This window comes from Montipora foliosa, chromosome 6 (genome assembly GCF_036669935.1).
Source record: "Montipora foliosa isolate CH-2021 chromosome 6, ASM3666993v2, whole genome shotgun sequence".
In the NCBI taxonomy this organism is placed as follows: domain Eukaryota; kingdom Metazoa; phylum Cnidaria; class Anthozoa; order Scleractinia; family Acroporidae; genus Montipora; species Montipora foliosa.
The window spans coordinates 51,284,574-51,302,942 of record NC_090874.1 but is presented as its reverse complement, the minus strand read 5'-3'; the positions used below and the strand labels follow the sequence as shown (position 1 = coordinate 51,302,942).

General features: G+C 40.5%; 1 protein-coding gene across 2 annotated transcripts in view; it reads right to left on the bottom strand.

The window, feature by feature from the left end:
• Positions 1-347: 347 nt before the first annotated feature.
• Positions 348-18,369, bottom strand: part of LOC138007669 (synphilin-1-like) — a 22,320-nt gene continuing 4,298 nt past the window's right edge. For both annotated transcript variants that reach the window (XM_068854707.1, XM_068854708.1), the window contains exons 3-14: positions 16,742-16,886; positions 16,236-16,598; positions 13,078-13,278; positions 12,445-12,613; positions 11,382-11,662; positions 10,342-10,407; positions 9,847-9,986; positions 8,940-9,131; positions 7,515-7,651; positions 3,764-4,512; positions 2,608-2,675; positions 348-796 (exon numbers count right to left, since the gene is read on the bottom strand). In XM_068854707.1, the coding sequence (XP_068710808.1) occupies positions 772-796; positions 2,608-2,675; positions 3,764-4,512; positions 7,515-7,651; positions 8,940-9,131; positions 9,847-9,986; positions 10,342-10,407; positions 11,382-11,662; positions 12,445-12,613; positions 13,078-13,278; positions 16,236-16,598; positions 16,742-16,886 (2,536 nt within the window). In that variant the 3' untranslated portion in view covers positions 348-771. The remainder of the gene's footprint in view (positions 797-2,607; positions 2,676-3,763; positions 4,513-7,514; positions 7,652-8,939; positions 9,132-9,846; positions 9,987-10,341; positions 10,408-11,381; positions 11,663-12,444; positions 12,614-13,077; positions 13,279-16,235; positions 16,599-16,741; positions 16,887-18,369) is intronic.

Below are 18,369 nucleotides of genomic sequence, written 5' to 3'. Positions count from 1 at the left end.
ACACTGATTTTGTAATTTAAGAGGTTAGTCGAAGGTTATCAAAAATCATCTAATAATTGTATCTGATAGTAATTTTTCAATTAGCACTGGCCTTATAAGCATCTAGCCAGTAGATGCGAGGTAGTGAGAGAGGGGGGGAGGGGGGGGGGGGTCATGGTTGAAATAATTGATAGATAAGGGGGTCACTTGCTATTTGCATACCCTAATGGGGGGGCCACACAGAAAATTTGACATGCCCGACATTTTCTCCCCCCCCCCTCCCCCTACATAAATAATGACCGGTCCCTAAGTGAGGTTTAAAGCGACGTTTTATGTATCTAACAAAACTACTAAGGCTTAAATCTTGCATTTGAGATAAATTCTGTTTTATTTACAACAAAAATACTTAACTTCAATAAGTTAATTTTGCTGTGATATTTACAAGGGAGTGTAGAGGTTGCGAGTCATCCAGGCAAGTTGAACTGGAAAGGATAAACGGTGCGACTCATCTGCTCTGCCCAGTCTTCGTTGCACTTTTTCGGCTATCACATACTGACGCGGAGAATATCTAGCGATTGATCGGGAAAACTTTGAGAGATGGTGAGAGGGCGCCGCGTACCTCCACAAGTCAATCTCTTCTATTTTTTGTGCTCACTAACAGCAACTTTAAATAGGCTTGAAAAGGTAAGGCTAAGAAGGCTTAAAAAGGAAAGTTTAGAAGCAATCAAAAACGAACAAGAACGAAGCACCTAGTTCTTTTTCCATTCATCGTCGAGTTCATGTCAATGAAGCTCAATCAAAGTCGTCTGTCTCATACCTAACAAAGAAATCAAAACAAAATAATCAGAAGAGAAACAGGTCTTCAATGAAATGCAATGACAGAGATCTCGTGCTCACTGTAGATACATTAGGCTTCGGGCAACAAACAAAAAAACAGCTTGGAGATCGATCTGACTAAAAAGAAGTGACGCCAATTAGATGCAAGTTCTTCCTCTCTACTTCAACATCCTCTGAAATGTAAGCAATAAATGCCGTTTTTGTAAGTGTCCCTTTAACACTTGAGGGGGATACTTCAGTGATGATGTTTTTGAAATTTGGCTTGCATGTACGTAATTAGGAGCATTTCTGGGCTCGGTTGTTCGAAACCGATTAAGTTAATCCAGGATTAGCGTAAAATTTGGTTTCACGTTTTCAACTTTCTGGCGAAAGTTTGTTTTGCTTTTTTTTGTTTTTCAAGGTTGGCTTCTTCTAATGTAAAGTTTTGCCGAATATCAGGGTTGAACAGCATTTGGGAGTAGAGAAATAAACTCCTTGGTTAATTTTAAATCTGGGAATAGCGTTTTGAACAACAAGCCTGGTTTTTACTAGCGACGCAAGCACAAGCGGAAGCAAAATTAGCATATGCTAACTGAAAACGCACGTCGACATGAGCATCAAAATCAACGAAGACCTCTGCCATTTTGTTCAAATACTCAGAAGCGGGTAATCTGGAACGAGTGATGTAACTGGCCAGATGTAGCAAATTTCCTTGCGCTTATATGCCGTGTTTGGTTTTCACACGACAAAAGCCGAACGCAAGCACACTGAAGCGAAACAACAACCTCGTTCCCAGGGTCCTCTCTCTTCCTCCCTCGAGAAAGTACCAAAGTACCCTGGTTCCGGCTGGTCACGTGCCTATGAGTACAAATGAAATGCGCACGGAGGGTGAGTCCTCGCCTTTATTCAGCTCTATCTAGGCGAGGGCGAAACAGATTGTTTTTCTCTTACAAATTCGAGCACACTTCAAGTTGTGCTGCCTTTAGGTGATACAGAAGTGATTTTAAAGTAAAACAAGTAATTTGTATGAAAGCGTTGCGTTTAAGAAAAGATGTATTGACAGTGCTTTCAACAGGATACTAAAGATAATTACTTTGTTTGAGCTGCTTAATATCCATTCCCTTCTGTTGAGCTCAGTTGATGAGTTTACTGAGGTTTAGTGCCCGTCCATTTACATATTTTTCTAGAATCTGCGAAAATCTAGCAGACACATGACCAGCCGCAACCAGGGTACTTTCTCGAGGGAGGAAGAGAGAAGACCCTGGGACCGACGTTGGCGTTGAGGCCCTTTTCACGGTAAAATGAGAGCTGTTATGCTTGCGCTTGCTTTTGAACTTCAAAGTTTGTTAGTTCCTTAGTTTCTTTCAGCTTTATTGGCCATAAACGAATAAATGAATAAATAAATAAATAAATAAATAAATAAATATTAGAGAGAGAAGCCATAGGGGTTAGCGCGAACGGACATGTGACCCATGCGAGACGCTACCTCATACTAAATAAAATCTAATAAAATTACAATAAAAGGACACTAATGAAAATGCTTGCGTCACTAGTGAAAACCAGGTTTAAGAGCTCGACAAGTGATCTTTTTGGGATTAAAAAAATCGCTGTTACATTAATTTTTTTTAATACATAGAGCAGTGCTTTTGACATGACAGGGGAAGGCAAAACAGTCAAATTTGGTGAAAGTATAAATCTAAAGCTTAGACGCTCGACCTCAAATTTAAGATCCAATCAATTTTATATTAAAATTCGTTTCTTCTCCCTTGTTTCGTTTGAAACATGTACAGTGAAACGTGTTAAAGATCATACCATGGTCTGTCATCTTGCTGATAATCACCCAAGGAATATTGTAACTGACTTCCAGAGTTTGAGTTTTCCTGTTTAAAAAAACACACAGGGATTCCGATTGTCTTTTCTTTCGGAACAAGAGGCATTTGGTTTACAGTATTTTAAACTTGTGAACTTTCTTTTTCAGTCTTTGCACCCAAGGTTACGGAAAGTCCTAGAGATAACATTGTGACCCAGAGATGTGGTGGAAAAAAAGGCACGACGTCACAGAATGTTGTTGAGTTCGAGCAGAAACCCATAAGAGTTGAAACGTGTAACGGCCCCTTGTGTGCTGGGAAACAAGCTTCTGAATATTCAATTTTGTAAGTACTATATTTGGAACAAGAAGAGCGAGGGGTTTCCAAATATGGTACTTAGCACTGAAACATTCAACCAATCAGTTCGCACTGAATATTCGGAAGCTGTGAACGCGCGTTACACGTTTCAACCCTTATGGGTTTCTGGTTCGAGTTAATGAAATTGAGTGAAGATGTTGTTAAAGTATCGGTCAACTTAAACATAGACCCTGGTAAGCAATGGGAAAGTCACCGTTACCAGATGGTATTTCTAAACTGATTATTCTTTAATTTTTCCGAAACCCAACGCAACTTTACTAGCTTTAATGTATTATTCGCAAAGTATATCCTATTGTTTGCTTTTACTCAGAGTTTTCATGTGAAAAACAAATTGAATTTTTCTCAACAGAAACGGGCTTTTATCTCGGTGGGTGGAAAAACGCACCGGTACAGCTCATTGGCTCTATTCCCGTCAACTTAAGGTTTCTTTAATGGGAATTTGTCGACCTAAGTGTGAAGATCATTCCTTGATAACTACTTCGCAATTCAAACACATCTTATCATTTCATGCACAGAGGAAATAACCGCCTTTACCGGCGCGATAACACCCCAGTTAAGAATATAATCTGAGGTCCCTTTACTTGGGAAAGTCGCTTGGGAAAGGTTTGCTGTGGATTTCGAATTACTCCTGGTTTGCAACAAAGCAATTAAGTATACCCAAAAACTGACAAACTGCATCATGATTGATGAGCGGGTATCCTTCCGAGTGAAGGAAAAATACCTCACAATGACACTCTACTGTTTTAAATTAACCTAAATTACCATATAGTGGATTTAATTACCTCAATTATTATGACGGGCCGTTTAACGGGCGTAGTCACAGAAATATCCAATCCATCTCGGAGAGAGTTTTTAGGAATGAGTCTATGAACGGACAGACCAGTGTCAGGCAGCACTGTTCTTTCACGCCCACTTTCAGACATCCTTACCGTCTGAGGTTTGCGGTCTCGCGATATCATTGTTTCCGGCATATATGTCCATTTAGCACCATCACGACGCGATCCTGCCCTCACCGCCCGACTGTCACGTGACACGGTCCTTACCGGTGGCTTTGGCGGTACACGAGGTTTTTCATTAAAGATATCTTTTCTTTGATCCGTTTGCGCACTCTTAGTTGGAGTTTCCTTCCAGGAAACAGTTTTGTTAGTTTTTTTCTTTTCGCTAAAGGCGTTTTCTGCTACATTTTGGCGTTGAACTTTTAAATTTCCATCGCTGTCCTCTTTCGTTCGATGGGAAGCTGTGTATCCTCGGCGAGATCGCGGTCCGTTACTCCGCTGCATATTGAGTTCACTGTCACTATCGGAACTTATCGTGCTATCGGAGCTGATAGCAGGTGTTTTGCGCCTGATTCTGAAAAGCGTTCCAGCTCTGCCATCGTTGGCGGTTCTCTTTTCGTATGTGCTTGCTGTCGCATTACTTCGTTTTAGTTTGTTCGAGTCTTTTCTCGAATTATTTGTCTGAAGTGGAGATTGGGAGCGAGATGAAGATGGGGAAGTTGATGTGTCGGGTTGAACGATCGGAGGACTGGAACCTGTTAAAACACAGAACACAATACGGCTCGATGCTTTTATAAAAATGTGATCGGGAGTCAACGACTAAAGGAGAGAACAACTTAGACCTCTGGTTTGATGATCGTTTTTCCAGACCTAGTCACTTTTGGCGGATTGCTTTTTCTTAATGAGTTAATTGCAAAGTTAAGTTATGCACCTGTGACGTAATCAAAACATTTCACAATGGTTGGTCAAGTTGAAAATACATGTCTTTATTCCCATATAATCCATCTGGGGTCAGTTGCTCGGAGGATGGTTAGCGCTAACCGTTGGTTAAGAGGTACCAAACCCTATAGGTTTCCGTGGTATTTAACGCTGGTTAGCGCTAATCATACTTTGAGCAACCACGGCCTGAGCGGTAAGACCTAGGTATAGAAGTGACAAGGAGAGAGTTTGTCTCTGTCCTATATTGTAGGCCAATTTCCATTACTGATAACTTATCAGTAATGGAAATCGGCCTACAATATAGGACAGAGAAAAACTCTCTCCTTGTCATTTCTATCATAAGTTGGAAATGTTCCATTTTATTGTTGATCGTGCAGTCTATTTTCAGCCTTTTGCAGTGCGTTTAACTCGATGTCACGGCGAATAGCAATATATTAGCGCATGTCGTACTAAGATAATGGTTAGTCATGAAAGGGTCATTTGATTGGTTTTCTTATGAGAATATGTCAATCATACTGCCATCAAGTAAGTTTGTTTAATAGATCTTCGAGCTGAGTTGATTTACGTGCAAGCGCATATGTATATATTTAGGCAAGCGTAAGAGCGGTTTTCTTATGAGAATATGTCAATCATACTGCATCAAGTAAGTTTGTTTAATAGAGCTTCGAGCTGAGTTGATTTACGTGCAAGCGCATATGTATATATTTAGGCAAGCGTAAGAGCGGTTTTCTTATGAGAATATGTCAATCATACTGCATCAAGTAAGTTTGTTTAACAGAGCTTCGAGCTGAGTTGATTTACGTGCAAGCTCATATGTATATATTTAGGCAAGCGTAAGAGCGGTTTTCTTAAGAGAATATGTCAATCATACTGCATCAAGTAAGTTTGTTTAATAGGGCTTCGAGCTGAGTTGATTTACGTGCAAGCGCATATGTATATATTTAGGCAAGCGTAAGAGCGGTTTTCTTATGAGAATATGTCAATCATACTGCATCAAGTAAGTTTGTTTAATAGGGCTTCGAGCTGAGTTGATTTACGTGCAAGCGCATATGTATATATTTAGGCCAGCGTAAGAGCGGAGCTCTTCAGTTATCATTTATTGACGTTTTTGTTTTCAGATATTTTTCTGACTACTGACTTCTTACTATACGACCACTCCAGCCTGCTCATTGCTATAAATTAGTCTATTTTCTCGTGCTCTTTCCGCTGTTTTTTTTTTTCTGTCAGCATTATTCGGCCTGTTTTGTCCTGCTTGTGTTCTCTCTTTCTTGCGCTGCTCGTCCGCAATATACTTTCATCTCTTTATTCGCGGGCTCTTTCTTGCTCTCTGTCTCTCTCGTTGTTTGTCACTGATATTTCGCCTGTTTTTTCCCGGCGTGCTCTCTGCCGCTCTCTTTCATGTTGAGTATCGCTTACTCGTTGCCTACTTTTTCTTTCCTCTCTCTCTCTCTCTGTTTTACTAAAACGCACTGCTAAATGCTGTTCGCTGGCCCGGCAACTTCCCGTCAAAAAACGCGCGTTCTGGCACTGCGACTTGAAAATGTGAAAATACGGACAGACGGCCGTGTGATGACGTCATAACCGAAATTAACAAATCGAACATGTTTCAGCGTTGTCTGTAACTGAGAAATTTTGGTTTTTGCCACAATTCCTTGTAATCTCGCGTTCTGATTGGCTAATTTGCCGTTGTCTATAAGGGTCAAGACAACGCTGTTCGCGTCAAATCCGTCAATACGTCACGCAATTGTAATAGCCAATCAGGAACGCTCGTTTTGGAAAATGAACCAATCAGATTAAGAAAAAGTTACAGACAACACTTGCTCTTTCCTTGTGTCATGATGTTGGTCACACTGTGAAATAAACATTTTATTTGGCGTTGAATATTAATGTAGTACAGCGTTGTCTGTACTCTTATCGACAACAATATTCGTCATTACAGTGGTCACAACGTTTTAAACGCTGTGATGACGAATATCGTTGTCGATAAGATTACCATATTTTGTTAATAATGGTGCTCCGTGCCCGCGCCGAAACTGGGAGTTTCAGAAACGACGACAGTGGGGGAAAGGAAAACGCAATAAAAATGCAATAATATCATTGGTTAAACGAGGAAAAATGATCGTGCTGCACGTTTCTACACGTGCGTAACGCATCTTAGCTCATATTTTTGTGGTAGTCTGCATAATAACGACGTGAAATCACTTTAATTGGAAATTTGAGGTTTTGACGACAACTTCTTTTTAGGATACTTCACTATCATTGTACGACGTGAACGAGATGGACTAATCGTGAAAGGCAAACGATAGTGTAAAGTTATATTTATTTTGAGGTGACCTTTTCGTCGACAAGTTCCGAATATCTTTGCGAGAACAAAGTTGATTTGTTCTTGGAAATTATGCGAAGACTACTTGTCTCGTTTCCGACAATGTCTAAGGCTCACGCTCAGATGGATTACATGGGAAAAAAGATAGCACCTAAAATATATAAGTTTTCCAAAGCCAACGTTTGCAAAAAACACACCCCTTCTCAAAACCACGGTGTGTGTAAAAGACAGCTTACAAGAGAGTTAAGTGGAATGTAAGTTCCAGTCATGGGCTACTAAAGTGAATAAATATATTGCTAAAAAATCCCTACTGGGTGATCTGCAAGAAATCTATAAATCCACCCATAAGGCCGACTTGAGACCATTATGGCGATCAACACGAGCATCTCGCTTCGAGAGCAACAGCACGATATAACTCAGAATCGACGAGAAAGGTGGCATAAAAAATACTACATCCACATATTGCAGAGTAAAAACCGTAATTACACAGGTTACCTTTTTCAACAGACTCATCCGCAAACACACCAATACTCGCATCAGGATTTAGCCTTGTTCTAATCAGCGGTGCTTCCTCTACCTTTTGCGCATGCTTGGACATAACGAGTCTGCGGGTATTAGCTGCTATTTGTTTCCTGTAATAAATGATACGTAATTTTAAAATTTTCATCCTCGTGAAGCACTGCTTCACGTAATGCTTGGATGATGAATAAGTTCTTCACCTGACGCCGTAAGTTAATTCTTCACCTGGATACCCTAGTGAATATAGATTCTCCAAGGAACAATCTACCTCTCCCCCACCCCCTAATAACACCCGTTTTGCACACCGAAAATTTCCGATAAGTCCTGAAATCCTCGGCGTGGTCTCGGCAAAATTCACAACGCGTCACTTAAAACAATAGGGCCATTGTTTAAATCTTAATGGGTGAATTTAGGCCGGAATAATAGACCATTTCTTGATACGCAAAAACTACCAATAGCACAATCTCAAAAACGAAAATGGATTGTACTAAATGATCGCCCTAGTTCCCGGACTCTTATTACCAACGAAGGGTACCCCACAATGAAGGGAAGGTAAAATCTGCAAAAAGGGTGCGCATCCTTAGACAAAATTAGAACGAAAGAAATTAGTGAACACCTTGACCGTCTAAATTCTTGCACGCCAAAGGAGTGGTTGCATGGATGCGTGGTAACTCAGCTACTATCGTTAGCCTTTCTCTTTCTTGACGCCATTTTGCATTTCGTAAAGTAGCGCTCTGTAAAACTACTGACAAAGGTTAAACTTTAATCCGGTTCGTCAGTTCCGTGTGAACGGAGCGAAAATATTGCACGGTTCCGTGCGAACAAAATGGCCTGTCAAATTGTTCAACCGGTAGAAAATTCGTCTGGTGCCATGTGAATCGGGCCTTTGTCGCAGGCAAGTTTTCCTGGGCAAGACGGCGGCTAAGGGTGACAGAAACCGAAATCTCGAGGGGAAAACTCTGGGAACAAGGTTAGCCGTTACATTTACTCGCGCTATTCAAGAGTTTAAGAGACGCCGATGGTTACGGCAAACGACAACACCACAAAGCAAGAATATCACTGGTTAAGAGGAAAAGCAATCGCTCTGCACATGCAGAGCTCTCCGTAAGAACGACGTGAAATAATCAAATCTGAGGTTTTAACGACAACTTGAGTATACAAATGCCAACCTTTCATTCCTCATTTTACCCTGAAACCGCTCGTACCCAATTTATTTTTAGAATACTTCGCCCACACTTTAGGACGTGAACGTGGTATAATCGCCAAAGAGTTTAACATGATCGAGCAAAGTTATATTTTGAGGTGACGTTTTAGTCGACGTCGCCGTCGTAGATCTCAAAGCCCCTATTAACTAAGACAAGAAAGAAAGTTATGCAATACCACTCACAGGGTTTTACTTACGCCATGATCAACTGCATCGATGCGTTGTCTGCACTTGAATCAGACATAGGAGAAGATACATTTGAGCCAATGGAGTCGACGCTTTCTCTAGTGTCCAGTCTTTTTCGCTGCTTCGACGCTTCCAACTGGCTTGTGGTTTTGCTGAGCAGCGGTTTATGGTGTGACTCATTCACATAAGACTGATGGAGAGATCTAATACCAAAAATTAAACGTGACTGTACGTCGTTTTCAATGCTCCTACAAGAAATTGCAACCTTTTGCAGGGATGATTTCAAGCAAAGGCCCATAGTTGCTTTTTATCCTTTCGTGGATTAAATGTTACGTAACTTTAAACGGGCCTTCACAAGCAGTTTGGCCAAGAAGAACTTACTAATATACAAACAGGAAATTTTGAAGTCCTTGTAGCATGCAAAAGAAAATACAACTGATGGCCAATTTGGGCATGACTGAAATTTAGAGTCGCTTTTGACCCGCTAACGCTCCCTTTCAGTTGATTTGCAGAGTTTCGGGGTGGTGGTCAAATTTTAAAAATATTTACTTTCTTCTCTCCCAAATAGGCCTTTCTCGATATATTAAAATTCAGCTTGATAGTGAGGCAGTGAGGACAAAGACAAAGGAAAGTGGATGATATGTAAATAGTTTTTCACATTCATTCCAACGTGTTTCTATTGTTTTTGCCCTCACTGCCTCACTATCGAGCTGAATATTTAATATTTCGAAAATAGCCTATTGAAAGATGTACGAAGTTCAAGGACTTATGAAAGCTTTCGAAGAATTTTCAAGGATAACAGAGTTAGCACACCGAAGCCTATAGATTGCCTTTTTGGCCCTCTTTTCGAGTTTAAGGTACCTTCATAGAGGGCGTATCAAAATACTTCCGGGGTAATCAAATGTTTAATCTGCTCACCGTTCAGAAATGAAACCATTGAGGCTCTCTCCATCTGGTGAACCGCTGGCCCGAATTGTATCGCTATGCCGCATATCTGATATTTTAGTACCCAGTCTGTCGTCAAAAGATTTCGATTCTCCGTTACCACTAGTGTCACTCTGAAGAAAAGGTACAAACAAAGGTCGCATTCGTAAAACTTGTTCAACTTAAAATTTTAAACTTTATATTTCTATGATGCGACGGAATGGCTAACTGAGGAAATATCAAGTTCTAAACTTGTTCAACCGCAAAAAAAAACGATCTTTCCTAAAGTAAATCAAAGCAAAACAGGGCTTTTAATTTGCTGATGAGCTCTTGTCGAGTTCTGTCTATTAAACTGGTCGTTTGGCTAATTATCTGTCCTCACCCTTTGCCAGAGCACGAACGATCTCTGATTCAGGCATTGTTCTGAGAAGTTGAAACCGCTCTTTCAACTACTGTTTAAAGAAAAAATAATCCATGGCAAATTTTTACCTGATCTCCACCGACGACTTCCGGTCTGTCTGGCAGCATACCAGACCTCGCTCGACTTTCAAGGGCCTGTTGTTCAAAAATATGAAAGAAAAGAAATGCTAGTTGGTTGAGCATCGGGCTGTTATGCGGGAGGTTGCGAAATCGAACCTCGCAGCCGGATCAACACTCAGGATCTTAAGTGTCGTCTGCAAATGTTTAGACATTCAAGTCTTCGCGGATAGGGACTATAAGCCGTAGTCCCCGTCTCACAAATATCCTTCATTCGGCTCATAAGTTCCCTGTGGGCCGTTAATGAACCCATACACTATTCGAGAAGAGTAGGGGATGGAGTCCCTGGCGTTGTGGCCGTCCTATTCTCTCCAGCCAGCAGAAACAGCCATAAGTCAAAAAGAGACGTTGCCAAGTGCTGGAACATGTAGATGTAGAAAGCGACAAAAAGTTGCGATAAGAAGAGACGTTTCGAAAGGACGTTTCACAGTCATTTCCAAATTCGAGTTGGAAGAGAAAGGAAAGAACTAATACTTGTCCCTTTACGCGTTTTTATCGCCTTGTACAAATATCTTTAGATTTTCCTTCTTTTACCTGGAAACTAATTCTGAGGTCGTTCTTTTTCAGTCGCTGCTTTTTGTGATGAAATGTGACATAGAAACATCATTATAAACGCTGTTAGAGCTTGAATGTGATGACCTACTATCGGGACAAGGCTACTAGTAACTCGACTCCCATAGCCTTTGCAGCTGGCAGTTCTGTTGTTGCGGACCGACCGCGAGAGATTTCGAGTGGCGCAGACTAGACCAGAAACATATCAGAATCATGTGGGGAGATAGCCGAATGTCTGAGAAGGGTTGGCACTATATTAGAAACTGCAAGAAGAGTCAGGAAAGTTGTGGATCATTGTTTAAAGTGAACCGCACCTATGAATACTTAAGGCCACTGGTTGCAGCCTACTATCACAGAAAATTTACAACATCTTATCTAAGAAGAACAACGATAATAACACTAATAATAAAATTGAAATAATTTTCTCCCTGAATACGTGCCTCAAGCTTTTGTCTGAGTTCTTTATTTTCGTCTTTGCATTCTTTAAGCTCTCTGTGCAACTTTGCTACACGCACGGAAAGTAACCAGCAGGATTCTTCCATAACTAAATACCGGCCACAACTGGTTTGACCGGCTGTATATGCATAATCTGCGGGAGATCGGCCATCTCTATCTTCAGAGGTCACGTCAATATTGTGATCGATAAGGGCTTGGAGACAAGTCATATGACCTTCCCTGGCTGCAATATGCGCTAGAGTCACGCCTGATAAGTCTGTGACATCTGGCAAAAGAGACAAAGTTGTATTTAGCCACTGATTAAACTGGACACTTCAAGGCTGCAATGCAAGCCATCAGATTGCAAAAGTGGTTATTACTGTTGGCAGATTAAAAATGTTTTAGTTATCGTTACATGTAGTCAAAACTACAGGTTCCAAAGGCAATGTATAACGATGTATTACGTTTTTTCTGAATTGCCTGTATTCTCGTTCCCAGAGGCCGCGATTCTTTCGGTCAGCACCAAGAATAACGTCATGTGGCTAACCTCTGGCTGGTTCTGAACACGTGCAGTCTCTCTGGAGGTCTATTTTGGTAACCGCTAACAGCTACTAATTGTTTCAACTTTCTGAGATTGCTCAGACGAACCGGAAGTCCGTGATTCGCGGACTTCCTTGTTCGGAACCAGCCAGAGGTTGCCAGAGGTCGTTATTCTTGGTGCTGACCGAAAGAATCGCGGCCTCTGGGAACGAGAATGAGTTGCATGTTTGCTAGAACCTTTGACGAACTGCTCAAAAGGTGGCAAGGCGGAAGCAGAATTTTATGAAAGAACACCTAGGCACCACCTTTAAACTTGGCAGGAAGGGAACAGGGGTATCCGTGGAGAAGTACACACCCTCGTATGAAAGGACACTTATCATCTCTCTAGGTGGAGCAAAGTTTGGTGTCATTACTGAGAACACCGTTGTGACAATCAAAGCATTAAAGTTCATTAATTGTCTGAAATCTTCCCGATCCAAGAATAACAATGTTTGAAAAAGTCCTGGTTCCCCACTAGCTTTGTCTTACCAAGTTCCAAACAGTTATCTCTTGTGTAAGCTAAGAGACATCTAAGACACTCCTCATGTCCATTCTGTATTGCTGCATGTATCAGTGCAGATCTACTAGCATTGATTGTCATTTCATTGGAAGCAGATGTTTTTTCTAGAAGCCACTCTACACATCGAACACTGCCATGCTAATTAAGCAAGAACAAAAAATAAGAGATAAAAACTTGTTCACCTGCTTGAAAGTTATTGGGTTTCAATGAGGTCTCCATAAACTCCAATTTTTCATTTCATATTATATTGCTCTGTGGCCGGTTGCTCAAAGCCTGGTTATTCCTAACCATTGCTTAAGAGGTATTAAAACCTACAGGTTTCCGAGGTATTGAACACTAACCATGATGCTTCGAACAACCCCGCCTGAAGGGTACTAAATTGTCCTACACCTGTATTTATTTGTTGTCTCAAGAATTGTGCAACTGTCATGATAGCTGGTGGGAGCATTTTTTCTGCAGCAGGCATTGCTTACTAGTGATCCAGCTCAGGGATTTAAGTGCGCTCGCTTAATGCAAGGCATCATACCACTATCAAGAAAGCAGTGGCAAATTGGTTTAAGTAAAGAAATGTAGTCGTACAGATACTTCCAGGTTAGGCTTACCTTCACTGCAACAGCCAAAGGAGTAAGGTTTTCGCCATTTGTTATATTTCTCAAACAATCATTTGGCAAATGGCCGACCAGCCACTGAAGGGTGGATACACTTCCAGCTTCAGCCGCCTTATGAAATGCCGTGTTGGCAAATGCATCTGTAATTCTGATAGCCAATTCACTAGTACCACCCAGCTTACTGTATGCTTCTTGCTGTCAAACAATCAGTTTCTCAATCAATCAATTAATTAGGCTATCAATTATTAAGTTAATCAATTAATCAGTGGCCAAGGTTATGAGTTGGGAAGTTTGTTTGTTATTTATTTGTTTGAGCAGGTTGAAGTTTTGGCAGCTATTCAGCTGATGTGGACCTGCTATATCAACCTACCCATACACTGTGCAGGGCTGTCATTAAGGGACGGGGGCCGGGGATTTCCCAGGGGGAAAGAGGAGCATGACTCCCCGGCTACTTTAAAATAGAACCAAAAATAGCTTTGAGAAAGTCTACATTGAGAATCAGTAAACTTGAAATTTCTGGAACACGCGAAACCTCTGCATTTCTATAAATGTAAGTTTGAATTTATCCACAAAACGTTTAAGGACCTTCGAGAGGTTTCCGTTGTGTGAAATGTCAGCGTCAATGTAGACGCACGCGAAAACTCTCAGTTGTCAATTTCAATATGTCAAGAATTGAGGCAGAAGAAACTCGAGACCTTTTTTTACGAGTGCAGCCTCAAGTTAATCGAGTCAAAGGAATGTAGACCCCAATATCTGCTCATTTACATGTGTAAGAAGCCAATACAAGATCATTCAGACTTCTGTTTCTTCCTTTCCTATTTGTATCGGGCAGAAATGCACTGCGCTGAGCGCTCAAGAAAAACAGAAGTGTCATTTTGCATTGCAGACGTATATTTCACTGTAATGCGTCCGCGTTCGCGGGCTAACAGTAGGGACTTTACGATCTACGACGGCGACATCGACGAAAACGTCACCTCAAAACATAACTTTGCACTATCGTCAGTTTCTCGCGGTTAGGCCATTTCGTTCGCGTCGTACAATGTGGGCGAAGTGTTCTAAAAATAAATTGGCACTAGCAGTTTCAGAGTAAAAATAGAGAATTACAGATTCACATTTGTGCGCTTGCGTTGTCGTCAAAACCTCAAATTTGGTGATTTCACGTTGTTGTTGTGCAGAGTACCGCACGAATATTTGCTAAAATGCGTGCGCACGTGCAGCACGATTACTTTTCCTCTTTTAACCAATGACATCGTCGTATCGTGGCGTTCTCATTGACGACCGCGTCGTAGATCGTAAAGTCCCTAGTCAGAGCGGCGCGAAAAATCTCGGCACGGAATGTTCTGGAGATACAGTACCTATCATGGTCATGTTCAAATTATTATGATTGGGAAGAAACCATACCAAAAAAAAGAAATTAAGGACAGCGGATTCAAAGAGGCTTTCCCTCCTCAGTTCCAGAGAGAACGCCTGAAGCATTTCGCCAGCTTTCAAAAAGCAAAACAAAAAAACTAACCACTGCAACAAATTTGACGTCTCATTGTGAGATGATTCATCGTAATTCTCTCTTTAAAGTTGCTTTCTTCCCTGAGAATTCATTCATGTACATGAGACTGTTGAGTGAAATATTGAATTATTTATTTTGAGTGATTACCGATAAATTTTGCAGGTACATATACCATTTTGGAGTGGGGAGGAGAGAGTGGGGAGTGTCTCTTGAAAATGGTTCCCCGCCTACTTTTTTTCTATACCCGGCAACTTGAAATCTTAGTGACAGCCCTGTACACTTACAAACAACAGCCACAACACTGGGGACTCCATCCCCTTCACTTCATGAATAGTGTCTGGGTTCTTTAAAGGGAACCTCCACTAAAACAACAAAATAACTTTAAACCACAGAAGATAATGTTTACAATTGGAATTGCTCAATCTTTTTCCAATGAAAGCGTTTGTATTCGAGAAAAATAAATTCCAAAAACGCTTATTTTGGCTTTCAAATTTCCCGGGCGCCGCCATCTTGAATAATTGTGACGTAACTTGGTTGCCCTATTGTTCCAGAACAATCGCTCTTTGTATCAGAACAATAGGGCAACCAAGTTACGTCACAATTATTCAAGATGGCGGCGCCCGGGAAATTTGAAAGCCAAAATAAGCGTTTTTGGAATTTATTTTTCTCGAATACTAACGCTTTCATTGGAAAAAGATTGAGCAATTCCAATTGTAAACATTATCTTCTGTGGTTTAAAGTTATTTTGTTGTTTTAGTGGAGGTTTCCTTTAACGTCCCACAGGGAACTTATGAACATGGAAAATATTTGTGAGATGGGGCCTACGGTTTATAGTCCTTATCTAAGAAGACTTAAACGTCGAACCATTTACAGATGAAATTACAAAGGCAGCACTTTCTCCTCAGTTATTTTAAGATCCTGAGTGTTAATCCGGCTGGGGTTCAAACCCACAACCTCCCAGGTGGCAGCCCGATGCTCAACCAACTGAGCCACCTGTGTGCACCAACTGAGCTACCGGTGTGCAGTTCAATTCATCAGACAGTCAATTAGACAGCAAGTCATCTGATCCTTCCATTAGAATAAATCAATCAATCAATCAATCAATCAATCAACCTGTCAGTTTAGACCACTGGTCTGAGTCAGTCCACTGGTTATTATTAAGTCACAGAATTTGTTATTCATTGCCAAAGTCATACAGGGTCATGAAATCCCTTGTTGGGTAGAGTACCGAAGAAATGAGCATCGGTGTTACATATTGTGATTGCAATCAGGCCCAGTATCCCACAAGTGAGCATAGCCTTAATTTCACAGTGCTGGGCATTAGCTTGCTAATAGGCCGTTTACACGACAGAAAAATTTGGGTCTGGACCCGTCAAAAAAGTGGTACGGACCCATAACTTTTGTAAAGAAACAATGGAGTTTCTGCAGGGCCATAGGTGCCTATGGCGCTGTAGAAACTCCAGTGTTCCCTTACAAAAGTTATGGGTCCGTACCGCATTTTTGACGGGTCCGGACCCAAATTTTTCTGTCGTGTAAACGGCCTTTAAGTCTTCAAACAAGCTTAGAACAACATGCCCAGAACAAAAAAAATCATAGAAACTACCAAATACCTTAAATCAAAAGCGCTGAAATCATTTAAATTATTTACCAGTCTTTTTAAGTCTCCTTGGTAGGCAGCTTCAAGTAAAATATCTTTCCAGTCATCTTTGTTCAAGGTCCCATTTGCTTCACTCCAGTCCCTTACTTTTGAAATGGATGCCTGAACCTTGGAAATTCTTAAAAGCTGCTCTTTGAGTTGAGCCTGTGATTTATCTGCTTGTTTTGCCTGTGTATTTTTTGGCTGAGATCTCCACAATGCTGTGTTGTCACTGCTTGGAAGTGGTGCATGACTACTTGCAGTAAAATTGTTTTCGTCTAGTGCTGGCTCTGCATGAATGTTGAGAAGAGATGCTGTGCTAGCAATGGAGTTGTAATCATCAAAATCATATTCTTCTAAATCAATGTCCCCATCCTAAAAAAATGAAAAATAATAATGACATTTTTATTGTTTATCTTCAAGTGCTTCATGCTGGAGATGGTTTTAGCCTGCGAGCACCAAGGGCTATATTAATGGTGAGGAGAAGGGATAAAGCATTGAGTATAAGATTATTACACCTGAAAGTCTTGTGGATTTCGGTCCAATGCTTTCAAACACTCATCTAGGTACTGGTCATCTTGTTCAAAGCTCCTTGGTTCATCAATAACTGAATTAGTCTCTTCTAAAATATTTGTCAGGATAAGATTTTTTTGCTTTCCAGTTCTGCAGTAAAAAAAATAAAATATATTGATCAATACATTTTATTTTGTAAAGTTTCAATTATGCAGAAAAGCAGACACCTTAACTCCAGTAAGAATTAAGCCAATGAAAGATGCCTTTCATATCCCTTATGTACACATTAAATAATTTATAAATGATTGTGGTTTGCCTCTTTTCTCTCCTTTTAAAATTTACCACTGACAATCGCAAACATTAGTGCTTCAGTATACTTTTCCTTTTTCTTCCTGCCCGACTATCTTTGTTTTGTTATGTTATCAGCTGAAAATAAACAGTTTAATTCTTGGACTGTGTAGCCTGCGTAATCAACCATTATTGGACTGTTCTACTGTCAAGAAAATTACATAACATTTGACTTGATTTGCTTTCATTATTAATTTCAGTTTACAGTTTCCAGCGCTAGATTGACTAGACACTTAAATAGAGTTCCTTTCCTTTCCTTTTAACACTTGTGATCAGATTGGCTTGTTAAGTGTTTATACTCTGCAGATGTCCCTTTTGTCTTCAATGTATGATTTTCCAAACATATTAGGGGTGTAACGATTCATGTTCCTTTCGATTCGATTCGATTTCGATTATTGCCTTTCGGTTTCGATTATTTCGATTCGATTATGCAAAATATTGATGATTTTTAATTCTTGCAAGATGATACACGATGTAAACAACATGTACCCTAAACTCTCAATGTGAGGATACAATAGTAACAGGAACATTATTAATCTATTTCAAGGATGCAATAAAAAATAAAAAAACATGCAATTTGTCAGTGTTCTTCTTTGAGTTCTTTCTAGAATCTAGATCTAGTGCACTCTCATATTTTTCTTTAGAAAAAGTAACTTGTCTACATGATCACTATGCAAACATGACCTCTGAGCAGACACAATGTCCCCTGCAGAAGAGAAAACTCTCTCACTGGCCACTGATGTGGCAGGGACACAGAGATATTTTTTGGCGAACTTTGACAATGGTCGTTCGTCGCCATGTTTGAGAACGTGACAATGAGCTCGCAAATGGTTTGCCTTATTGGAAATTCTCAAGGGGTGGTAGAGGGGCAACATTTTTACCAGGCAACATGGCGCAAGAACTGCAAATTAGCGTCTTTGATCGATTGTCAATGAAAAACGCACATCTTATTGCGATCTGGATTCTACGTTTACAATATAATGACTCACTGAGGGCACTTTTGGAAAGGTATGCAAAAAATCGAACCAAAATCGAAACGTGGAATCAAATAATCGTGAATCGAACCGAACGGTCATAATCGCGATTAATCGAGAATTCGATTAATCGTTACACCCCTAAAACATATGGTGGCCCCTTCACCCCAACAGTGACAACAATGAATGCATTTATTATAATCAACTTTAAAGTGCCCCTGTGATCAAAAAAACCACTTCCTTTTTTCCTTCAGATTTTGAAAGTGTGTTTGCTTAAAACCTGACTGGCAAAATTTTGAGCTTTGATTTTT